Raw genomic sequence first — 26,299 nt, forward strand, 5'->3', positions numbered from 1 at the left:
GTGGGGGGAGGGTTTGCTCATCTCTCATTAGTTACAATACAGCAGGGAGCTGACAGGAAATGTGGAGAGAGTGGATGATATGAGAATACATGTCTGACATTGTCACTGCGAACTCTGCTGTCCTGTGGAGACAGACAGACAGACAGACTGTCTGCAGACAGACATGTTTGACCTCCGTGACACGTGGTGCAGCCAGGCACTTCTTCTCACCTGCCGTAGATGAGGTCCACTGGGAGGATATTGCATAACAATAAAAGTAATTTGCGTTAAGACATTATTATCGTGTTAACTTTGACATCTCTAATATATATATGTATATATATATATATACGTATATATATATATATATATATATACAATAAAGATATATATAAAAATATTTTTTTTATTGTCAATTATCTAGTAAAGGCAACAAACAAAGTTGGAATTTGTGAGAGAGAAACAAATTTGACAGAAATATGCAAGAGGGATATTCAGGTTAGAAAATGTATTTGTACATTCTAGTTTCTGTCTACTTTACCCAAACTATCAAAGATTTAATGTCTATGAAAGACCAGTTACATCCATCATCTTTCCACCGTCCACTGGGCTCTGGGTGGCAGCACGCAAAGTAATCTGTTCCTGTCAGCTACCTAGTCTAGCTCCTAGGGGATCCCGAGATATTCCCACGCCTGTTGGGATATTTAATCCATCTCAAATTAAATAGTCTTTTAGTTAGCCGTACATTTAGACACATGTACTCATACACAGATATGAACAGATATGGTCATCAATTAAAAGTTGAGCTGTAAAAGGAATTTTAGGGAATCCACTACCCATCATGGCCTATCGACCTCTCAGGATCCTGTTTCTTATTCACAGGACAGGAGATAAAACCATTTTTACCTGTTCATTTCACTATTTAATCCGCCATCTCAACGTTAAGAAGAGAACAAAACCTCCTTGTGATTTTTTGAATTGTTATTCAGCAAAAGTGCTGTTGGACAAACCTGGCTGGTGGCTGCTGTTAATTTCCCACTCTGATTGTCCCGGAGGCGTTTTCTGTCTCTAATGAAGAAGCTGGTGAAAAGAGGCTGCTGCAGCTTCACAGAGCGAACTCGTTCACCCCGGAGAGTTATTTTGGGATCTGTAGCAGGTGGATATTCTGGGTCCATTGATGGAGACTTTGTAAGAGCAGCGTTTTGATGTCTGACTTCGACGTCTTCTTCTTCTTCTTCTCTTCTCTGACAGGCTGGGCGGCGGACCGGATGACGCTAAGGAGATCATGCGACACAGTTTCTTTAACACAGTCGACTGGCAGGACGTCTATGACAAGAAGGTGAGAGCAGGATTTAGCTGCTGAGACGTCATCCGATCTTCAGTGGTAATTTATTCAAACAGCGTACCTAAGATATTCTGGTATCAGGGTTACCTAATTTTTTAAAAGAAGCCTGGCTGGGTTGTATAAAGTCCAAAATAGAACAGAAAAGAAAAGATTACCTCATCTCTTTCTCATTTCAACAACATAAAGCAATCCAAACAACATCAGGTCCTTGTAACACACACCTTCTCTTCTTTTTAACTTGACTGTTAAAGACCTTAGACCTTCTCAGCAATGTGTCATCATTCACTGCTTTAACCAGTGACTGAGTACCCTTACTTCTTATCGCATATCGCCACGTCCTGGTGAGTCTATGTGCGCACCCCTAAACATCCACGTAACTGTGATGCTGTGTAAACACATAGCTAGCTTTAATGCTGAGAAAACAGCACTGGAAATGCCTGTAAAAGTCCTGCATTCAGAATTTTACTCAAGTAAAATCACAAAAATATTAGCATCAAAATATACTTAAAGTACCAAAAGTAAAAGTAATCATTATGCAGAATGGCTCATTTCAGAATAATATATATATCATTAGTGGATTATAATTATTGATGCATTAATGTGTTCATCACTTTGAAGTTGCAGCTGGTAAATTTGGAGCTCATTTTAACAAATGTATATTCTGCTGGGTAGTTTAATCTATAATTTATTTGTTGATTATATTTTGTATTATTTATCTGAATCTGTAAAGTAACTAAAGTTATCGAATAAATGTAGCGGAGTTAAAAGTACAATATTTCCCTCTGAGATATAGTGGAGTAGTATAAAGTGGCATAAAATAGAAATACTGAAGTAAAGTACAAGTACCTTACAATCTTAGTTAAAGACACAATGAGTATTTTCCTAAATAACAATGTATAGACTTATTTTGAAAACAAAACAAGAATAACCGGTAAAATGAACATATACAGCAAATTATAAATAAATTAATATTGTATGTTCGAAAAGGAGTAGTAAAAGTAAGCATTTATAAGGTCCTACTCCGTTCTATAACTCAAATGATTTTCTTAATGTTTATCACATGTACACATAAATAATTTTCTTAAGATATTATAAAAGCGCCACAATCCCGAGAAAGACGAGGCTCGTACAAAAACAATCCCTCTCGATCATCACTAATGAAGCAATAGAAGTGTGAGGTGAACCCTGCAGTCCTCTGCCTCGATGTTCTTATTTTGCTGTGTTCGTGACGTTTCTGGGCGTCAACCTCTAATAAACCGTAGTGACCAGGTGCTAGATTGTAAGCATGCAACCAATTGGAAGCTACAAAAATCGCGGACACAGCGCTGGAAAAAAAAACGCAAATATAGCGAGGTGAAACGCCATGCGGACAAAGCTCGTTCCAAAACGAGAGTGAATCTGTGAGTGAATACATCGACCACGCTCAATATTTTTTAACCCTCACGCAACCAACTCAGCAATCACACATCACGTCACTGATGCTGACACATTCTACTTTTTGTCTTGTTCCAGCTGGTCCCACCTTTCCAGCCCCAGGTCAGCTCAGAGACGGACACACGCTACTTCGACGAGGAGTTCACAGCACAGACCATCACCATCACTCCGCCGGAAAAATGTAAGCACGTCTTTCACCAACACCAGGCTGACTGATCAGATACATCAGGCCGCTGCTGCTGGTTTCCCGTTACACACCAGATCTGTGTTTGTTTACTGCTAATGTGAAGGAGGCTGAGTATTTAACTTCTTGAGTGAATCAGCCTCCTTTTGGCTTAAAGGGGAATGGATTACACTCAATTTATTTTTATTTTTATTTATTCGTCATGGTTAGCAGCACCACTCAGTCTGTGGAAACACTTGTATAATGTCCTCTGTGGCTCTGAGATCAAGTCTGAAAAAATAACCATAACAATTTTCTCAACTTGAGTCATATTTAAAAAGTCAATATATGTAATTCCCTCAACTTCATGGAAGTACAGTACTAGAGTTCCGTTTTAACGAGTGGTTGACCCTTTAAAGTCCCAGTGAAATGAGTCTTTAGCTTCTGTACTGTGAGTTTTCCCCAGTGAAACGGAATATTTGAGCAGTCTACAGTTACAAGAGAGATTTAAATCAAATCCTTTGCATTTGATTGGATTGCTAAAAAGTGGGCGGGCTTAAAATGTAGTGCGATATGGAGCCTCCACACACGCCTCCCTTGTCGCTAAAGGTTGCAGATTGATTGATTGATGGATGTCATGATATTATTGGTTGGTACTAGCTTATGTAAGCGCACGTCATATTTTGTTTTACAGGAAGAAAAGATGATGGGATTATGATATAAAAATACAAAGAAATATATTTTTTGTAATTTTATTTTGCATATATTGTTAAATAAGTGCACAATATGACCGGGGAGGGGATCTAAAAGGGTTAAAAAGGCATTTTTCATTTCATCTTGACTTTAAAACATTTCATTAGTTGGGGCTTGATGGGCCTGATGAATTATATCAAAATATTTTAAGGTTTTCAGAAACCAAAGCAGATTTGAAGTGTTTTACCAAATACAATGTTTCAGTTTACATTTTTTGTGCCATGAAAAAAAGCTTCATCTTTTAATTATGTGTAAAATGTTTTCTAATAATATCAGAGAGAATTTTTTAAGAATTTCAGAGTGCTCTGACTTTTTTGTGCGTTCGCTCCGAGCGCTTCTAGTTGAACATTTTTCAGAAAGGCACTGGTGTCGTCATTGTGGATGAAGCGCTCTGCCAGCTCTTTTCTTCCAGAAAAAAACGCTATATGGACACTCTGCCTTACTTAAAGCATGCTTTATAAAAACACGAGTGCAGTGCCAGTTTGGAGCGATTGCGATGAAGTGCTGCTTCATCGCTCATTGACTCCAGGGAAGTGAAAAAGAGTTTGGTTGTAACGTTAGTATATCCAGCATCCAGCAGCAAAAGTGAACTGCAATCAATGAGCTGTGGGCTGTCCGCTGTGGACGATGTGCTCTGCACGTCTTTGGGTTCCCAGCAATACACCCGCCAAGTGTGATGTAGATTGTATTAGTGGTTCTCAAGATATGCGAAGTACATACCCACATATGTTTGCCTCTAATGCGTCTCTGTCTCTCTGCAGATGACGAGGACGGGATGGACGCGGCGGACAACGAGCGAAGGCCTCATTTCCCACAGTTCTCCTACTCAGCCAGCGGGCGGGAGTGAGCGCTCCGGCCCAGCCAGCCAGTATCGTCCCCATTCGTGGCCATTTTGAGGAAAACACGTAGCCATTTTAGGAAAAAAAAAAAAATACCAGTCTCCCCTCTTTTTCTCCTTCTCTGCCTCCTCACAGACGGGGAGAAGTCTTTCTAGGGACTTTAAAAGAGGTTTTTGCACAGTGGGATAGACTCCAGCCGGTCTCCCCACACTAAAAAATAAGACTCCTACATTTTCAGCGCTATTTACTGCAGAAGGCAATGTTTTTGTTATTTATTTTTTCTCTCCGTCAGTATTAAGTTGTCGACCCGGGTTGCGTTCATCTTTTCTTTTTTTTTGTTTGTTTGTTGTTTCTGCCCTTTTTTTTTTTTTTTTCTTCTTTTGACTTTTTGCACTTGGTTTGGAAGAGCCGTTTTAGGGAACAAAAAACCAAAAATGTTGCCTTACGTGTGCAGATGTTTCGTATCATACCGACAGGGTGTTTTGTTTTTTTGGGGAAGAGGGCGGGCGGGTTTCGGGGTTGTGAGGGGTCATTCTTAGTTGAGAATAAGTGCATGGCTCGTGGTTCACACAAAAAAAACTACAAAAAAAATATTTTCTTTCTCATACATTTGCCATGGCAGCGCACATCCCCCCAGTCCCATGGCAATGAAAGTCACTGTCTACAAGTAAACAACAAAACACACAAAAAAAACAAGAGAAGGACGAGAATGGACGAGTCTGTATCATTCCTTTCATCGTTGCAGTGTTACTACTTTGCTCTTTTCAACCCATGTGTTTTTTTTTCTTGCGCTTTACTTTCAACTTTTATTTTGTAAACAGGAAACACTAAACTGCCAGAAACTGCACAGTTCACTCAGGCGCCACAGAGCACAACCGCGTTCAAACTCAGCTAACCGCTCCAGCTTTCCACAGCCGGCAGGGGAACGAGGCCTTTCTCTGCTTTCTCACCGCTTCTCCTCCTCTTCCTCCTCTTCTTCACCTCCGCTTTTTGTTTCCTCATCGTAGCTGTAGGACTAGTGGAATGGGTGTTTACACAGGGAAATGTGGCTTAATGTATGTATGTAATGTATGTATGTACTGTATGTATGTGGGACATGGGGGTCAACTTTATGCTGTCATAGCAACACACACACACACACATATATATATATCTCTCTCTCTATATATATATAGAGAGAGAGATATATATAGAGATATATATATTTACACTCAGAAACAGGAAACAGCTGTGAGATCAGACTGAAGTTGGCAGTTTTCTCCAGACACAATCGAATTTGGTGTTTTCTGAAATAACCACAATATCAGAATACTCACTGCAATCACAGCCTTGTGTTTAACAGCTCATGTCAGGTCAAGCTGGAGTCTGCGACGGGCATTTACTGTAAGTTTCAGTGTAGGGAAAAACTAAACAAAAAGTATTAACCTTCTGTTTTCCTGTTGCATATTTGCAGCTGTCGTTCCTCCTTCTGAAAACTCTTTTCTTGCGTTGGACAGACCGATAGTTTACGTGATATTTCTGGACACTTAGAGAGTTTGTTAGGGTGGTTTCCTTAAAACTCTCAGCTGCTACTGAGTGAGACAGTCTACATGTTATCATACTAACTTAGTCAGCCGTCGCCATGTCGAGAGCCGTGCGGAGGCAATAGAAATGCTTGCATGTAGCACCTTTAGGGGCCATACACATGCCGCGTCTTTTGCACGCTAAAATCCATCCATCCATTGTGGCAAGTGCGCTCAAACGTGGGAGCGTCGCTCGGAGGGCGACGGCGTCGTGGTGGGCAGGCGTTCCCAAGCGCCTATTTTTCGGGCCGCGACGGCTGCGCCCCAAGATAAAAATAGTTCAACTTTTGTAACGCCGCACCGCATGTCATGTGATGAGGAACAACCAATCACAGCCAGCAGATATCTTTTCTTTCTTCTGTAAATATCAGTCTACGGTAAATACTGTATATGAAGGAGAAGTTAATCATTTTAGTGCAGAGCTATCAGAGCTTTACAGCTGTCCCACGGACTATTTTACTTGCTTAACCCTTTCTGTCTGAGGACGTCACAGCATCCGGTTGAAAGGTCAGCCTAATAACTGACAGAGTAATTGAGCAGTAAAGCTTCTGTGAGGGATTTATGGTGCTGGAAATCCATTTATCTTTGTTTTGACTGAGTTAAGTTTAGTCAGTGAGGCTTTTCCTGATAAATTACCACAACTCATCATCGTCATCGCAACGCGCAGGTTTTGGTAGCTTAGTAACGGCAGGCGCAACAGTAGCGCAACCTCCGAAGCACCTCTTCCACAAATTTTTAGACACGATATTTTGGGAAATAGGTTTATTTGCTTTCTTGTCAAGAGTGATATGACAAGTTTGATACCTCTCTCATGTCTGAACGGTGCTGAAGTCTGGAGGTGATTAGCTTAGCTTAGCATAGGAGAAAAACTGACAGCGGGGGGGAAACCGCTCGCATGGCTCTGTCCAAAGTTTAAAAAAAAATACATTTACCAACTCCTCTAAAGCTGATTACTGATTATTGAAACAGACATACAGCAGACCTATGTTTGAGTATTGAGTAACTTTACAGAACACTTATTTAGTCCGACACCCAGGCCTGGCGCCAGGATGAAGTGACTGAGGGGGCTGTTACAGGTTCTCTATGTGATATCCAGAGAATTCATATAGCAGCAAACAACTATTTGCTATGTAAAGATATAGAGGAGTAATGTCTACCTGAGCAGAGAATGAAGTCTCTGGAGAGGAAACACACACGGAAGTGTGTTGCAATCGGAGCTTCTCCTCACTTTGATGACATCGCCGGGCCGGCCGCACCTGCCTGCTTTGTTGCCTCACTGGCTAGCTCACAGCCGCCGCTCTGCACGGCCCTCATACAGCGGTTACCATTGATAACGCCGCCCGATCGACAGCACCGTTGCAGAAGCGTAGCATCCCCCCAGGCTAACACTGTTAGCTCTGTCGGCACTGTTGCCGTCTCAAAATTAAAGAATACATTTATCAGTCAGAGCACTCACATAAGAGAGAAGAATATTTTTTTAACCTATGAACAATTCTCTGTAAAATCAGCAGGTGGAGGCGCGTAGAAACGCTCTCTCTCGCTCTCTCTCTTTCTCTTTCTCTCTGTCTCTCTCTCTGTCTCTCTCTCTCTCTCTCTCTGTCTCTCTCCCTCTCTCTCTCTCTCTCTCTGTCTCTGTCTCTCTCTCTCCCTCTCCCCCTCTCTCTCTCTCTCTCTCTCTCTCTCTGTGTCTTTACAACCATGAACAGCCAGCAGGCTAAAAAAACGAACCGAACTTAGTGACGTGTTGTCCGTCTGGTCGTGACGTCGTTGATAAACAATGCACGCGATAATTAAATGTCATATTGCATGCAGCACTCAGTGGGTGATGGTGACCAATATCAATTGGCTCATTTAAGGTTCAAATTTTGAGAAAAAACATGGATACAATTCAGGCATTTATTCATAAAAATATCAAATCTGACTCCAAAAGTTACCCGGGCCGCAGCCACCTTCCCCCCCCCCCCCCCCCCCCCCCCCGCGGTGTATGCGTGTATTAGAAAACTAAAGTAAACCAAAATGAAACCGTCAATACAATATCAATCAATCGATTAATCAAACTTTATTTGTATAGCACCTTTCATACAGTTTAGTGCAGTTCTTCACAGAAGACTGACAAGCCGAAAATAAGACTGAACAAATGTGGACCGTGAAAAAAACAGAACAGACAAAACAAGTCAGCAAATTAACAATTTGATACTTTGAGACAATGCACGCGAGACAATAATAGTAAAAATGAAATGAAATGAGACAGAACGACAAGGATAGACCCGTGTAGAGGTCTTTACGGCTTCACTTCGGTTCCTGGTATCGTAGGCCCGACCCAGGACCCCAATTTGGCTGGGTTTAGTCTATTCAGGTTAGCGAGGGTCCTGTTACACAGTATTCCTGCATTTCGGATGAAAATAACTTTATTCCCGTTGGATTCGGTTCCCACAGATCTGTTTTGGTTCAGGTCCATTATAGTCTAGACCAGACTACAATCCCTGGCTGCAGTACATCCAGCCTGGATATACCAGATACATGTACAACTACATCCATCCATCCATCCATTTATCTGTAAACGCTTATCCTATTCAGGGTCGTGGGGGGGTGGAGCTGATCCCAGCTGACATTGGGCGAAGGCGGTGTACGCCCTGGACAGGTCGCCAGACTATCACAGGGCTGACACATAGAGACAGACAACCATTCACGCTCACATTCACAACATTAACCTTCATGTCTTTGGACTTTGGGAGAAACTGGAGAACCCGGAGAAAACCCACGCTAACACGGGGAGCATGTACAACTACAACTATCTCGAAATACCGTATGTCCATGCAGTATTAATTTAGTGAGTCCTGCCCTCTAGTGGTCTGAGAAAGAAGCTGAAAATCCTTTGATTCATTCAGAGAACTGACTCATCAGGTACTGAATCAACAAAAGATTCAAACATCCCAACACTATAAACTCACCGCGTAGATCAAAACTAAATGTGACGTCTCTTTTTAGTTGTGTATCGACCATTTCACCTGTTTAAAAAAGCACGTCAAATTGAATTTGTTTTTGGAGAATACTGCCCACTTTTCTCGATTCACACTCTTCAGGGTTCCTGCACACATCCGGAAAGGGTCAGAGGAAGAATGTGGGTTTTCCCAGCTCTTAAAAGCTGTTTGCAATTGCTGAAGATTTTTGGAAAATCGCTGTTTTCTTAAAGTTCATGCGTACAAGTGATGAGAGAAAATAGGACTGTGAAACATATCGAACAGCGAACGTGAAGTCTGTTGTAGGAACTGTGTGGGGACCCTGACAGCACACACGGTTTCCATTCATATTCACACACAAATACACAAAGACTGTTTTTAGATGATAGATCAGAGTGAAGAAAATTTAATTTATCACACCAACACTAACAGAAATGAGGCTTCCAGCTCCAGACGCAGGTTTTCTGTCCTGTCAGTATTATGAAATACATTTATTTACACACACACACGTTTTAAACCTGAACTGAGGGTATCAATAAATCACTAATCATGTCACAGATCACGAGAAAACTGAGCCGTGAGACACTCATGTATGAAGACTGTGAGGACTGCCAGAAAAAAGTCGAGTCGCCCCAAACTTCTTGATGTAAATATGCAATGCCTTTTTTTTTTTCTGGGTCTTTCGTGGCATCTTGATAGATGAGACATAAACATTTTTTTCTGTGTGACTGTACTTCAAGCTTGCTGACCGAAAAAAATACAACAAACGACTCAAAAACTGCATTTAAGAAGAAAATTTTAAAAAGAATGAAAAAAATAGACAGTGTCAAAGACTGGACTCTTCCATTGATTTTTTTTTTTCGGGTTGATGCACCGACTCGACTTGTTATCGTCCACGGAGGATGTTTCCATGGAGACAAACCCCATCCCTCCCCCGCCTTCCTTGAGGTCGCCGTGGTCCCCGAAAATGATCGACTCCCGACTTTCTGTGAGAGGACATGACTGTAACTGTGGAGTCTGCACTGTCGTTTCTGTTTCCCTTCAGCCTCTTTAAAAAGAAAAAAAAAATACAAAAAGTGGGACCATGGATGACTGTTTTTTTTGGGGTTTTTTGCAGTGCTGGTTTCATCAGGTTGTTCCAATCCCATCATCCCTTGCTCCTCCTCCCCTTCCCCTTTTGTACCATAGTATTTGTTTTATTTATGTTTGTCATTCTAGGCAGTGTTACCTTGTATGTCGTTAAAAAAGGCACCTCTTGAAAGTCGCTGAAGGATGATGATGATGATGATGATGATGGATGCATTAACTGAAGTCTCTTTTTGTTCTTTTTTTTTTTTTTTTGGATCGTTTGCTTGTTTGTTTTCTTACCAAAACATTAGGGCAAGAACCCAGTAGTGGACTTGCGTTGCCGTGGTAGTATTTATTTTGAATTAAATTAAAAGAAATACATTTCAGGGTTTCTGCTGTCGAGACTCTTTTATTTCAGCTGTATAAAAACATGTCTGCACTTCAGAAAGAAAATTAACCTCATGGTTATTTAAAGAGGACCTATAATGTTCATTTTCAGGCACATACTTGTATTTTGGGTTTCTACTAGAACATGTTCACATGCTTTAATGTTGAAAAAAAACGCTTTTATTTTTCTCATACCGGCTGTACAGCAGCACCTCTTTTCACCCTCTGTCTGAAACGCTCTGTTTGAGTTCCAGTCTGCTCTGATTGGTCAGCTGGCGCACTCTGTCGTGATTGGTCAACCGAACCAAACTCCAGCTCCGCTTTAACTAGCTTTGTTTGAAGGCGTGCCAAACTAGCCGCTTGGCAGGCATTATGCAAATGTATTACTTGGTGACATCACCACGTTACAGAAGAAAAGGCGGGACTTCAATCAAGGCGTTTCAGGCAGTTCAGGAGCAGTGTTTCTGTCCTTTGGCCTGGACTTTGTAACTATGCAGACCTTTTACACGCACAAAAAACTATACAACACACAAAAGGAAAGAGAAAAGGCACAAAAACATAATAGGTCCTCTTTAAAGAAACTAATGTCACAGCAGATTCAAGAAGAGTTCATGACTCCTCAACTTTGTGTCCAACAGAACAAAAATTAGTTTTTACCATTAAACAACCTGCATGATCTGAACACTTTCCAAAGCATACCACTGGGATTAGCGTCAATATGATACCTGAGTTTAGACACCAAAAAGATACTTTTTTAATACCTTACTTTGAGGAAGCTGACCATGTTTTTTATTGAAGTAAAGAATTTCTCAATCAACCTTATAGGAACTTTGCCTACAGAAAATAGTCTGTATCTGGCAACAGTTTAATTTAAATCAGGAAATCTTTGACCAAAGAATATCAAAAAGATTAATAATCTGTCCAGATTTAATGCCAACGTCCCCCAGTATTTGACAGTTTTCGGTACACTTTGAAACACAGATTTTGGCTTGTATGTATTAGGGCTGCAACTAACGATTATTTTCATTATCGATTAATTTGTCTCAAATTTTCTTGATTAATCAATTAGTTGTTTGGTCTATAAAATATCAGAAAATGGTGAAAAATGTCGATCAGTTTTTCCCAAAGCCCAAGACGACGTCCTCAAATGTCTTGTTTTGTCCACAACTCAAAGATATTCAGTTTACTGTCATAGAGGAGTAAAGAAACCAGAAAATATTCACATTTAAGAAGCTGGGATCTGAGACATTTTTTTTCTTAAAAAATACTCAAAATGATTAATTATCAAAATAGTTAGCAATTAATTTGATAGTTGACCACTAATCGTTTGCAGCTCTAGTATGAAAAATGTATTGTGGTTCAATACCACAGAGAATCAGATTTTCTAATGTAATGTTAATATTTTCCAGGTTTTTTTTTTCATTAAATTATTTGCAGACACTCGAAACTTGAGGTTGAGTTGCCGTGGATAAAAGTGAACATCAAGTCTGCTTTATCAGTTGCTTTATTGTTGCATGTGAATACAGAAAACAGCACAGATTGATCTGAATGGTTTTCCACCATGCAACAATAACGTAACTTTGACAACACTAATGTTAACATGCTAGTTGTTCTCTTGTTGACTGACACCAATTGTGACCTCAGCACTCATTCCTATGCAAATTGAAGGTGAAAAATCAAAACGTTATTTTTTAACTTGAAGTAAGTTGTAGAAATATCAGATTTAATTGAAACGTATGCTTCAACCTGGGCAAATATTTTACAATATCGGGCAGACACCTGTGAGATCAGGAAATGATCACTGTACAGATATTTAGATTTATGTAACGAGATCAGATAACAAGAGAACAACTAGCCACCATGTTAGTTGTTCTCTTGTTGATTAATTCAGTTGTTCCCAAACGTTTTCATGTCAAGGACCCCTAAACTGACATAAATTATACAACAGACCCCCATTTGATAAGATTTTGTTCCAGGGTCCCCATCTAATAGGATTTTTGCTTTTAGATGTTTTATAGCAGAACGTGTAAGAACCAAAATACTCAGGATTGAAGTCAAGTGAAAATAAATAATTCCCCTTTTATCTGGGGACCCCCTCAAGAACCCCTGGAGGGTCCCCGGACCCCACTTTTTTATATTTTAGTCGAACCTTGAAGTAGGTTGTAGAAATATGTTGTTGTGGAAAAATGTTGGTTTCGCCAAATATCTATTTTATCATTCTAATTCAGACATCAGAAGCCACTGAGATGACAAAAATACCGTTAAAGATGTAATCTGCTGCGAGACAACAGTTCAAAAAAATATTTAGATTTCCCCCCTAAGGTGTGCATAAGCAACGATACTCTGTGATTCAGTTGCGATTCAGCTGAGACCCGATTCGACTTATCATGCCATTAAATAGGTGTTATCAGTCGCTGTAAGCCTCATAGATGTGGGTCAGTAGGGGCCTGCTTCACCTACTACGTTGTAAAAGTGAAAGCAAACTTAAAACACGTTCTAACACCTTGTCAAACTGAATGAAACATTACATTTTGAACACAAGTTTTAAGGGGGAAAAATTGTTGTAGCTTAAAATAACTGTTTCAAAAGTGAAAGCGTAACTAAATGCTTGTGAACACAAAGGGTGAAAACCATGTGTCACGCTGTCTATACTGCAGCACCTGACTTCCACTTCTGCTCCTGTCATAATTACTAATTACTAAGGTCACTAGAGGTCGCCGTCGTGGTCTTTTATACCTTCTTTCAGTGATCGTCTATTTCAATGGTTCCCAACCTGGTGCACCAGGGTTTGTCTGCTCTGAGGTTGTTAAAGTTAGTAAAATAAATATGAAATTATTTAAAAGGATATGTTCTTTTGCTACTTAGTAGCAAAACCTAACAAAATATTCAGCTTCAATCCATATTTGTTGCTGTTTAACCTTTCAAAAACAACATTTTTACTGCGGTCAAAAACCTATTTGCTCTCCCGCTTGACACACACAAAGGGAGGCACGCACCTGTTTTAACGGGGCGTTCTAGCAGCAATCTAACAAATAAAATAAATTACATTTATTTAACTACAATAACAAAGAAATCTATTTCAGCTCTAATGCTATTATAGTAAATTAATTAAGTCATTACAAAAAAAAAAGATTGTATTATGTATCTGCAAACAGCAAATCCGTCAAAACGTCATCACTTTATTTATGTTGACAAAACTAACAAGTTGATTTAATTTGAAAAAAAGACTAACTCATTTAATAAACTGAATAACTTTATTCAAACTGAAGATTCAGTTCAAGGATTTGTATTTTTTTTTAGGGTGATGACGTCGGGGGGGCTTCAAGGAAAACAGGAACCACTGGTCCATGTGAATAGATCATAAAACCTAATATTGGGTGTAGCAGGGCCCTTCTGACCCACATCTATGAGGCTGATAACCACCGGTTAACAGTCTAATTGGCTGATCTCAAATGAAGCGAAATTAAACTCAGCTGAGTCTGAGATATTCTAATAAGACCACCGTACAGAGAATAAACCCCTTTGATTTATGACCTTCCCTCTGGTGCCTCCATCAGGACAAACTGGAGACGACGCCGTACGATCAAAACTCAAATAAAATCTGGCATGTAATGAGTAATGCAGGTTTACAAGGCTGCTATCATGGCTATAGAATAACTTGTTACAGATATAACTAACAGAAATAGACCACAAGAAAGTGTTACTGGACATTTTCTCTGTGATACAAATGAAGATACAGTCACCTAAGTTTTGATCAGAGAGGACCAAAACATTAACAGACCAGGCTTCACAAAGCAGCCAGCAGGACTGTGTGACTGGAGGTTTCCTCCACACCGTCATGTTTTCAGTCTCAGACGCTCTGAACCGGGTCCATGGTTTGGTGTCGCGCTCCCAAACAGGATCCACACCTGCAGCTGACAGAACCGGTTCGGTCTCACTGCTCAGAAACAGGACGAGGCCGGCGGCAGTGAGGCGAGGCAGCGTTCACTCTGGGATGGACGGAGGCCAGTCCACGTCCACAGACTGAGAGAGGAAACGCACAGACAGACGGCTGATATTCAACATCGACAGGTAGGGATCAACAAAGAGCACATTTAAATGTTTTTTAACTGTTTAAGGAACGGAGGAACATAATAATAATAAAGATTTATTCAGATGTATATACCTCTAACATATAAAGAGACACACTCTGCTGCAGTTCTTTCATGTGTTTATCATCTGAATGGATGATATTCTCAGATTATGATGTTATTGCTTCATCTCACCTCCACGTCGAGCTCCAGGATGTCCGTATCGCTCTTCAGCAGGATACACAGGTTGGGTTTAGTGCGACCAAAGTCTCCGTGGACGAACTCTTTGATGTAACTGTTGGCTGACGTTGAGGAGCACTTTGTGAATTACGGGTTCAATGGAAATACTCAAGTAATGTACAAGTAGCTCAAACTATCTGTAGTACTTGTACTACTGATATTTCAAAGCCATGGTCGGGGCCATAGATTATAGATTCTAACTGGAACAATCCTGAGTCAGATAAAGGATCAATGAGTCAGGCAGACTAGACTAACATATTCTGAACCTGCACTCTCTCTGCTACGAGCCTACTGACTATAGAATATTCTACTATTCAGTTTTTATCAATAACACTAATACATGTGAGGATACGTCCCGGCCTGTGTTTTCAGCCCCAGGTAGAAGTGATGAGAGTCCAGGAAGCGGGTGTTCATACTGTGGACGACTCGCTGACGGACGGCCAGCGCCCGTCGGTGCAAAACCCTCAGAGGGGTCTTCTGGTCCAGCGTTAGATCCTGGACGGGATACACAGCAACAGCCAGACTGTTTATTTTAGATTTTAATCTTCATCCTTCATACAACTGGAGTCACAAATCACAAAACTCAATATCTTTTAAATATCTTTAAATATCTCTTGGCTATACAGACAAACTGATATGAGTGTGTGTGTGTGTGTGTGTGTGTGTGCGTGCGTGCGTGCGTGCGTGCGTGCGTGCGTGCGTGCGTGCGTGCGTGCGTGCGTGCGTGTTGCAGTGACCTTGATGTCATCGATGAAGGCGATGTCTTCACTCTTAATGGGTTTCTGGGTCCAGATGAGCGCCGTGTATGACTTGGTTTTCTCCTCCTCTCCCTCCTTCATGCGACTCATAGCCTCCCTGAAGTTTAACAGAACTGTCAGCTGTCTGTTATATTCATTTATTGTTAGATATTTAAAAAAGCAGGTGCAGTTTAGTTTGGTTATTTTTTATCTAGGGCTGTCAAAAGATAACGCGACAATAACGCGCTTTTTTACGCAAATTTCGGAGGTTGTATCAGGCTCAGTTTTAAAGCCATAGTGAAGATACTAGTATCGTATGAAACTATAAAACCTAAGGAATCCATTGGTACCAACCATGTCATACTAGCTTGTCACGAAGGAAGATAAATACCGCTCCAAACTTGCGCTAAATTTTGGTGAGGAAAAACTGGCATGGCCATTTTCAAAGGGGTCCCCTTGACCTCTGACCTCAAGATATGTGAATGTAAATGGGTTCTATGGGTACCCACGAGTCTCCCTTTTACAGACATGCCCACTTTATGATAATCACATGCAGTTTGGGGCAAGTCATAGTCAAGTCAGCACACTGACACACTGACAGCTGTTGTTGCCTGTTGGGCTGCAGTTTGCTATGTTATGATTTCAGCATATTTTGTATGCTAAATGCAGTACCTGTGAGGGTTTCTGGACAATATTTTTCATTATTTTGTGTTGTTAATTGATTTCCAATAATAAATATATACATACACTTGTATAAAGCAGCATATTTGCCCACTCCCATGTTGATAAGAGTATTAAATACTTGACACATCTCCCTTTAAGATACATTTTAACAGATAAAAATGTGTGATTAATTGTAATTGATCATGATTACCTATGGACATGATCGCGATTAAATATTTTAATCGATTGGCAGCCCTAGCTAGAAGATGAAAAAATATCAGAGTGAACGCTAAATTCAGCCCCAGTCTCTCAGTGTTTGTCGATCATAATGGACATTTTGTTCCATAGTTTACTTAAATTGTTGAAGTGTTATGAATCTTTTTGAATGATTCTACAGCTCTGGTTTTATATCAGTTAGTTATTCATCAGTAAGATTTATCGTTTAACTTGACAAATCTCCCTTTAAGAAGCATTTTGAACAAATTAAAAATGTGCGATTAATTTGCAATTAATCTCGATAACTATGGACAATCATGCGATTAAATATTTTAATCGATTGACAGCCCTAGTTTTAACGTTTCATATTCTCTCACCTGGACACAATCTGCAGGTCTCTCACCCTGATTTTGTCTGAAGACTTGTTGATGGTCTAAAAACAAAACAAAACAAAACTAAGGTTAGTGGTCGTAAAGAACATGTGAGGATATAAACACTGCATCATGTGCGTAGCTCTGTCAGTGTAATGAGAAGTTTTAACAAAGAGAACAACCCAGAGTGAAATATCTCAAAAACTACCATGAAAACTGCAGAGGATATGCGTGGTTCCCGGAGGATCAATCATAGTGTTTTCGGGAGCTTTGTAACCGTTCCTATAATTCATCGTCATCCTTTTAGACTTCCTCTTGTGCACAAGAATAACCTAAATCAACACTGATGGAGCAAGCACAAATATTCTGGTCTTGTCCACATATTCAGCATTTTGTGTTGAGTTGATTATTGATGTTTTGTTTCTCTCTCTGTATTTTGAAGATATGCCTTAAGGAGCTCAGACATTGGAGTAAAGCCGATGCAACCTCGCATCGAAAGGAGCCGGTTGAGGTGGTTCTGGGATCTAATCAGGATGTCTCCTGGTCGCCTTCCTTAGGAGGTTTTCTGAGCATGTCAAACTGGTAAGAGAGACCCCGGGGTAGACCCAGAACACGCTGGAGAGATTATGTATCTCATCTGGTTTGGGAACGCCTCTGGATCCCCCAGGAGGAGCTGGAAAAAGCTGCTGGGGAGTGGGACGTCTGGACCAAGGTAATATTAGTTTTGAATTTCAATTTGTTTTTATTTTATTTTAGTTTAGACTTTTCAGTTTAATTTTATTTTTAGTTAGTTTGAGAGTGTTTGCTTATTTTAGTTTCAGTTTTATGTAGCTACATATACATACAAAATAAGGGTTGAAGAACTGTGTAGAAATGGTCATAATGTTTAATCTTGGCGCTACTTTAGTGTCTGATGTGAAGCAATTGTTGCATAGCGGCATATCCTGGAAGGTCAAGTCCATTCAATTCCTGTGGTTCAATGTCACAGGAGTTGACGTAAATTCATGCTGTCCCCTTTTTTTTGGCAACTAAAAAACTAAAACTGAAATGAATTTATGTTCATTTTTATTAGTTTTTTTAATCAGGAAATATATTTAGAGTTTAGTTTTTCTTTAAGGATATAGTTTTTCTTTATCAACAATATTTTTCACTGCTTATTTTCTTTTTAGTTTCAGTTTTAGTTTACTATAATGACCCTGGTCTGGACTACCTTGCTTAGCCTGCTGCCACCGCGACCCGGCCCCAGATCAGCAGCATAAAATAGATGGATGAAACTGTGATATCTACCTTCTCAAGATCTTTATGACTCTAAGTAAAACAAAAAAACATGACCGGACTCTGGCTGTAGTTGTTGGGATGTTTTGCTCAGGAAATAAGTGTTAACTTTCCCTAAGTGAGCATCAACGCAAATTGTTTTATATGAAGTCTGTGAGGTGAATGAGGATATGGTTTGGCAGTGAGTTGATGAAGACAACCTCCTGCAGCTGCTTCATCTCCACTTTGCTCAATCTGGATCTGTGAGGATTCAGCAGCTCCATCGCAAACGGACGACCTGCCAGTTAAAGCAAAACAGAAAAATTAAAAACACATTCTTCACACTTCAGGTGCAGCTTTAAAAAAAAAAAAATGTGTCTCACCGTTTCCAAGAGTCCGGACGTCCACATCCTCCCTGCCAGACGAGGAGAAATTAAATCCTGTAACAAAAGAAAAAGGGAGATTATCACCATCATCATCCAACACTGTATTTCAGCTGCAGCCATCAGAGTGTGGACTCACCGTCGGCTATGAAGGACGACAGGACGTGCTCTGCGATCAGCTCCTCCACCGACGACTCCATCCTCCTCTCTCCATCGATCACCCAGGGAGTCTGAGGCAGACTGCGGGAGAACTTGTTGTACCTCCCTGGACAACAATAAGATCATCAGGACGGACAACAGACCTACTTTTGATTCTGAATTTAGACAACAAACCATACCTGCGATAAAGACAGACATGTGGAGACACTGGACGTCCTGAGGGCTGCAACTGCTGTTCGGCTGCGCTGGTGGACAAGCGTAATGTCTGAAAAATAAAATCAACAATAATCATTTCAAACAGCACTTTTTAGAAAAAAAAAAAATTGAGAACTGAGATATACAAGCTGGGAACTGGCTGGCAATCGGCTGGAAGTCGGCTGGGAGGGGAGATTCTAGGTGGCTGCATCTGTAAAGGTGATGCTTACTTTAGGAATATGGTGTCAGATATCTTTTCCAGAGCTTTGACCACGGCCATCCTGGTGAACACCGACTGCACAAAGAGAAAAAAGATGCACAATGTTTTTATTAGTCCTATAATATAGCTAAGCTAACCGTCGCCTCTAACTCTCGATAAGAAAACCAATAAGTCTATTTCACAAAATGTCCAACTATTCCTTTAATTATTATTTTTTGTCCGTTCTTGGCTACTGTAGAAACAGGGCGGTGCAACATGGCGGAAAATATACTTATTAATATTATATTCCATTTCTGCCCCCTATTGTTACACACTGGTCCTTTAAGGTTGGAGTACTCTAGCTATTTATTAAATTAGTGAACGTTACTATCGTCCAAAGAAAGCTAGTAGAGTTAGTAAAGCTTATTAATAGGCTACGTAGTTATGTTGTCGTGTGATTTCTTTTGGTAATACTGTATATCGAAATAACAGCATTAAAATAGTATGGGTACAAAATAGTAAACAAACAATACATTTTAAATTTTTTCTCTTCTCTCATTTGGACCCCTATGGATGGATGGCACCCCTAGCATTCGCCTATAATGCCTATGTGTCTAGGGCCAGCTCTGTTACCAAACAACTCTATAACACCTTCACTGTGTTGCTTCCTCACCTGTTTGTTCTTGGTGGGTCTGAAGCAGTCAGCACATGTTGTTGCTCTGTGAGAAGGACAGAAAACATTCAGTTTCACAGCTTAGAGGTAACTCCTGTCGTTCATCCTCTCCTTGAAAACTTCACGCCTGACGCAAACACAAATGTCTATGACATGAACTGTGGTTCTGACCTTTGACCTGCGTACTCATGGTTATTATTAAAAGGTTGATGATCGATAACTTCAATTCTGCTTTTACATTAATCTAAAGTTAGAAACAGCTTTCTGTAGATCTTCAGAGATATCAGGACTCACAGGAAGTGGCAGTCAGCGTCCGTCTCTTGGTGAGTGAACCCCACGCTGGCCTCGAACAAACTCTGAAAAAAAAAACAGAAAGTCAGCTCCACATCATTTGTCACGTCAGAGTGAGAAAAGAGAAATTAAATGTTTTTTAAAATCTTAATTCATAAAGTCAAGTTTGTAAACGGTTGTATAAAACATATTCCTTAAATCATCTTGACTGAATTTTTCTCGCCTACCCGGGTAACCACGGCAACGCCCCCCAGCTCCTTGGCGACAAGGCCCTGGATGACCCACTTGAAGGCCTCCTTCACCTGGATGAGGTCGTCCTTGTCGACTGCCATACTCTTCTCTCTGAGGGAGTAAACAGGAGTTAATCGTGACTTTAATTGAGTGATTCTACCTGACAATAGACTGAACATGCAGTGATGTTTAAAATGTTATTTACCTCATTTCCTTCTTCACATGAAGCCAACAGGAGTGCTGCAGGATTAAGAAATAAAACACACCCATCAACAGGGACACAAATGTGAGGATTTGCAGATTTCCTCAGTTTCACATCTTGGTTAACTGAATATCTTTGTCTTTTGGATCGATGGTCAAACAAAACAAACTATTTGAAGACGTCACATTGAACTCTGGGAGCTCGTGATTGCCATTTTTCACAATTTACTGGCATTTTAATGACCAGACGATTAATCCATTAATTGGAAAGATGATCAACAGATTAATAAAAAAATTTAATAATTAATGGTTGCAGCCCTGGTTATTACAACACTACCTGCTAAATTCTGTGGTGGAAAATAACTAAGTACATTTACTCAAGTACTGTACTTAAGTACAATTTTGATATCTTCATGCTATTTTCACTTTTACACCATTACATTTATTTGACACTTATAGTTATTTGTACTTTTTACATAAAAAACATCCGATATGATGCAGTACTGTACTACTAATCTGCCCAGTAGTATACAAAGTACAACTGGCTCCACATTGACAAACTATAACATTAAAATACTCTTACATGTGATTGTTATTTATTATTAAAATAATAAATCGTACACCAACAACTTGGTAAAAAAAAAACTTCAAAATACATTAAAGCAATTATAAATCAAGTGTAAACCTTTTTAATGCAGCAAAAAAATGGTAAAAACTATGGAATCAAAATTACAGTATATAATGTATATAGTATATAAACATAGAATTTAATTGATTAGATCGGCCCCATTGTCACTGATACCCGATCCAGCTATTTGAGTCAGTATCGGACAGATATCCGGTGATCCGGTGATCCGGTGATTCGGTATTGGTGCATCCCTAATTCTATAAAAATATAACACATTGAGAGGAGCCATTCAGCATAATGAGTACTTTTACTTTTGATACCAAGCAGGATAAGTAAAGAATAGAGTACTTCTTCCACCACTGGATGAATGACATCACACACACAGAGAGAGAGACTGACCTCGCGGACACACAGCTGAGCAGGCAGAGACACAGACAGTATCAGGGTGTCAAACTCGTACTTTCCTGCCTTCACTGTCTCCGCTATCTGTGGACACAAAAACAAAACATCAAGTTCATCTGCACCAATGACACAATCTGTCACCACAGTATTTTACAGCACACACACCTTTACGGCATGAGTCGTGCCACAGAGTTCCTGTAGGATCCCCAAACAGACCACACACACTCTCGACTCTTCATCCTTCAGTTTGACTGCAGCGTCTTCCTCTGACGGAGCGCCGGCCCCGCTGGGATCCAGTTTCGCTCTTTTACTCGGTGGGTCTTCAGGTGCTTCTGATACTGCTGCATCGTGGGATTTGTTGTTTTCTTCTGTGGACTGTGCAGCTGCTGATTCTTGGGATTTGCTGTTCTCTGTGTTGCTGATGAAAGCTTGAAGTTCCTTGAGTGTATCCTGAAGAGGAATGACACGATACATGATGGATCAGTATGTGACTGGCATTAACAGCAGTTTTAAAACATGTATAATTGAACACAGAAGGTGAGTCTTACCTGTTGGGGTTTTCTGTAGGCAGCCTGGACACTCACACAGCAGAACCTGAGGACGCAGCGAGCGCAGCAGCCGGCCGACAGCAGCTTCTGGACGATGGGTTTATCCTTCTCCTTCAGCGGCAGCATGACTCCAGGCTGCAGGAGACAGAGTCGTTCATTAGGAAAAACTTCAAACTTACTTCATTACATTCATCATATACTGTACATACAGGTACATACTGTACATGAAACTTGACCTCTGCATTTAACCCATCATAAGCATTGTAGGAGCAGTGGGCTGCTGTAAAGCACCTGGGGAGCAACTTGGGGTTCAGTATCTTGCTCAAGGACACTACGAAATGCAGAAGCCACTGAGCTACAGCCACAATGAACAGTTGCTTCATTAGCCACAGGACAGGTACTCAAATTAACTTTCTTCGGTCATGAACCACTTTTCAAGTAAACAAAATCCTGTTCAACCTTCCCAAATGTGAGGATTTAGAACTTTTCTCATTATCTTTGTTGTAAATTAAAAGTTTTCAGACATGTAAACTAGTCTTAAGACATCATTTCAGGTTCTTGGAACTTGATGAACTTGAAGTCAAGTCAAGTCAATTTTATTTATAGCCCAATATCACAAATTTGCCTCAGGAAATAATGCTTTCAGAATCAAACATACATCCAGCTATACGAATGATCATATTAACGTTAAAAAATTTTCATAGTGTGTTAGAAAATAATCGTTTGCAAAAGGACAGAGACCCCCTCTGTGGGAGGAGATCGTGTTGCTCAGGCTCCATCTGTTTGGCGACGCCTGGAAGCTGCTTGACATCCTCCTGGATCCACCTTCTCATATACAGTATATTCACAATATATCTATCAATGTTTGTCACATGGATTGTCTGTGTTGTATTTTCATTATGTTGTTACTCTGTAAACACGACACCTATTGCGTGTCTGTCCGTCCTGGAAAGGGGATCCCTCCTCTGTTGCTCTTTCTGAGGTTTCTTCCATTTTTTTTCCCTGTTAAAAAGGTTTTTTTAGTTACGTTTTTCCTCATCTGATGAGAGGATCGTACTGTAAAGGACAGAGGGTGTCGTATACTGTACGGTTTGTAAAGCCACCTGAGGCAAATTTGTGATTTGTGATTTGGTGCTATACAAATAAAATTGAGTTAACGTGAAAAAGTCCTTGATGTGATGGTCAAGTGCCATTATTTTTTAACATTTTACAGGTTAAATCAGTTAGGAAAAAAATCAATTTGATTACACAACGGTATGACTGAATTTCAATGAAAGGTGGTGGTGATATTCATCATGGTGCATTACCAGTAAATGATGTATCTGTCCCTGCCTTCAGTTGATATTCCCTGATCCAGATCCAATAGTGCTGCTAACCGTAGACTAACCCTTTGTTTCTATTGTGAAGTTTGAAGAAGAGCTTTGTTAAAGCAACGCGTTGCCTGTTAATTCCAGCTTGTTTTAGGCTGCATTATTGTACTCTTGACAGTGACAGGAACCTATGATATGTGCAATAACATGCTGATCACTCTGTGCAATAATTATATAATTATCTGACGGACACTTTGTGCAATAATCTGGCAAAACTGTCATCTCATCAATATATATATTGTATTTTTATATTTTATATTGTATTATCCTTTATATTTATATTGCACTATCTCTTTTTTATTGTATTATCTTTTCATTAGCCCCTATTGGATTGTCACAATCTAATTTCGTTGTATAACACAATGACAATAAAGATCTTGAATCTTGAATCGTGAATCGTGAATCGTGTATCTTGTATCTTGTTCCTGTTTAAATCTACACACATTTTGAGGCTAAGCTTCTAGTTTCTTTTACCAATGACTGGTGATTTCTATTCTTCTTCAACTGTTGCTCGGGGGATCTTTGTCTCTTTCTGCCCTTTCAGTTGTCAGTGTGGTTGAACCATAGTACAGTGTTTTGTTCTTCATTTGCAAAACAAAATAACATTTTAGTAAAGAGGACTTTCTTCAACCTAAAGATAGATAGATAGATACTATCTAGATAGATAGTAACTTTATTAATCCCGAGGGAAATTCAAGTTTCCAGCATCACAGTTCTATAGTGCAAAACATGTTAGTAAAAAGGCAGTAAAAAAGTTAGTAGTGCAAAGTACAAAAACATATACCAGATATAAAAATACAAGGAGATGAAGAAAACTGTTAAGACTGAATATAGGGCAGGGTAACAACTGTGATACACGACTATTAACAAAGTGAATATAGTGCAGAAGAGACTGTTAAAAATGAGTATAGTGCAGGGTAACTCCAGTAGCTTAGTCTATGAAAGTGCACCGTGTGCATTATTATCTGTCCTGCAGACATTAAAAGCATGAAAAGACCATTCAGAATATATAGAGTAGTATATATCTATAGTATATATAGAGTAGTATATATCTATAGTATATATGGAGTAGTATATATCTATAGTATATATCTATAGTATATATAGAATAGTATATATCTATAGTATATATAGAGTAGTATATATCTATAGTATATATAGAGTAGTATATATCTATAGTATATATAGAGTAGTATATATCTATAGTATATATAGAGTAGTATATATAGAGTAGTATATATCTATAGTATATATAGAGTAATATATATCTATAGTATATATAGAGTAGTATATATCTATAGTATATATAGAGTAGTATATATAGAGTAGTATATATCTATAGTATATATAGAGTAGTATATATCTATAGTATATATCTATAGTATATATAGAGTAGTATATATCTATAGTATATATAGAGTAATATATATCTATAGTATATATAGAGTATTCCTCTCAGAGATCTGACTGGTCCCAATTAAGCTTTAGTGGCAGCAGATTACAGACTTGCCAGCAGTAGTTTGGGTACATGATGATGTAGATAATCAGCATCATGTCTGAGAGGCTCAAAACAAGAGAGAGAGCATGCTGGTCTGCTCTCCAGACTCTGCTAAGCTAACTGAGCTAACACTGAGCTTTTAAGACAGGATGTGAACACAAACAACAGAGTGAGCAGCTGCTAAACAACCTAACACTCCACATAAACCTACCGGACACAGAAGAGGTGACTTCACGACGATATAAAGTACCTAAAACAAGACAGTAGTTCAGTTACTTGTTAGCATAGTCCATCTAAACATGCTTCCTCCATGCTAGTTCAGCTACAACAGACAAAGCTAATCAACCCCAGATCAGCTTTTCTTTAACTTAATGAGAAACTTTCAGCTTTAGGAACAAGGCAGAGGAATACAACTAATCAGTCTTTGATCATTTAGCACATTATAATGTATAATCTGTACAAACAGTTACATGTTTTAAATGTTTAAAGGGTGCAGGATGCTTGTGAATAGGGAGATAGAATAGGATGATGACTGAACTGTACACTGATTTATTTTAATGGGTTATATTCAAGATTCAAGATTCAAGAGTTTTATTTGCCATTTGCACCTAATATAAGTACATTGGAATTCTGAGCAGTTTACACCGAGTCAGCTTTAAAGGGGCTATTTGTAACTTTCAGAAATGCTTCTTAACAGCGACCCCTGTGGCCGTGAAATCAACGAAAGTCAGCGTCGGGCTCGCGCTTGTGCTCGCTCTACATAGACATGAACGAGCATCGCTCAACACAGTGAGGCGACACACGTCAGCTAAAACCACAATATCACTCTATATTTCAGCTGCTTGGCAGAAATGTTAGCTGACCAGACGAAGGTCTCTCCATGAATCACTGCTGATACTGTGTTTGCTTCTCCTGCCTTAGCGCAGGCTGAGGCAGCGGGGCTCCGCAGCGAGAAACTCATCTCCCTCCGCCCGCAGCCGGACAGAACAGGGAGACACCGGCACCCGGTCGGTAACGAGATGACAACATTTCTCGCTGGAGAGCCCCGTCCCTTCACAAGACACGGGAAACCTCTGTTGGTCTGGAGGAGCTGCAGTATTTATTTCTGCACAAACGTCCACTGTACATTCACTAGATATTCTCAGAGCTAAACTAACTCTTCTGCAGTGTGTAGGGAGCGCGCGTTCACGTCTAGAGGTGGAGCGAGCTGAGCGAGAACGCGTGCGCTGTTACAAACAGTCCCTTTAAGAAAAGAAAAAAGGTAGAAAAGGCACAAGGTAATGACAGTACAAAATAAGTAGCACATTCAACTCAACACAATAAATACATCAATTATTAAAATATAAAATGCCCTCAGTGTAGTCAATAAATAAACTAAACTACCCTCTGCATAGGAACGATACCCCCACAATACAAATATACAGTATACTGTATATGCTCCATGACCATCAAAAGAATTTGTACCTCTCAAAAATATTTA

General features: G+C 39.8%; 2 protein-coding genes across 4 annotated transcripts in view; one reads left to right on the forward strand and one right to left on the reverse strand.

Moving 5' to 3' along the window:
• The window catches only part of akt3b (v-akt murine thymoma viral oncogene homolog 3b), a 35,874-nt gene extending 24,779 nt beyond the window's left edge, over positions 1-11,095 (forward strand). For both annotated transcript variants that reach the window (XM_074629219.1, XM_074629220.1), the window contains 3 exons: positions 1,231-1,318; positions 2,837-2,939; positions 4,436-11,095. In XM_074629219.1, the coding sequence (XP_074485320.1) occupies positions 1,231-1,318; positions 2,837-2,939; positions 4,436-4,521 (277 nt within the window). In that variant the 3' untranslated portion in view covers positions 4,522-11,095. The remainder of the gene's footprint in view (positions 1-1,230; positions 1,319-2,836; positions 2,940-4,435) is intronic.
• Positions 11,096-11,752: 657 nt separating this feature from the next.
• On the reverse strand, positions 11,753-25,189 carry pus10 (pseudouridine synthase 10). 2 transcript variants are annotated; one of them, XM_074629216.1, is made up of 18 exons: positions 25,031-25,189; positions 21,952-22,086; positions 21,569-21,853; positions 21,401-21,487; positions 20,378-20,412; positions 20,169-20,283; positions 19,945-20,006; positions 19,651-19,696; positions 19,009-19,073; positions 18,763-18,848; positions 18,564-18,689; positions 18,425-18,481; positions 18,263-18,339; positions 16,794-16,849; positions 15,538-15,655; positions 15,153-15,295; positions 14,756-14,855; positions 11,753-14,513 (listed from the first exon to the last, which is right to left on the reverse strand). In XM_074629216.1, the coding sequence occupies exons 2-18, from the start codon at positions 22,075-22,077 to the stop codon at positions 14,475-14,477; spliced, it is 1,623 nt and encodes a 540-aa protein (XP_074485317.1). In that variant the 5' UTR covers positions 22,078-22,086; positions 25,031-25,189; the 3' UTR covers positions 11,753-14,474. The 2 variants fall into 2 exon arrangements, with proteins under 2 accessions (XP_074485317.1, XP_074485319.1); XM_074629218.1 differs by having other exon boundaries at positions 25,070-25,155.
• Positions 25,190-26,299: the final 1,110 nt, after the last annotated feature.

This window comes from Sebastes fasciatus, chromosome 3 (assembly GCF_043250625.1).
Source record: "Sebastes fasciatus isolate fSebFas1 chromosome 3, fSebFas1.pri, whole genome shotgun sequence".
NCBI classification, from domain to species: Eukaryota; Metazoa; Chordata; class Actinopteri; order Perciformes; family Sebastidae; genus Sebastes; species Sebastes fasciatus.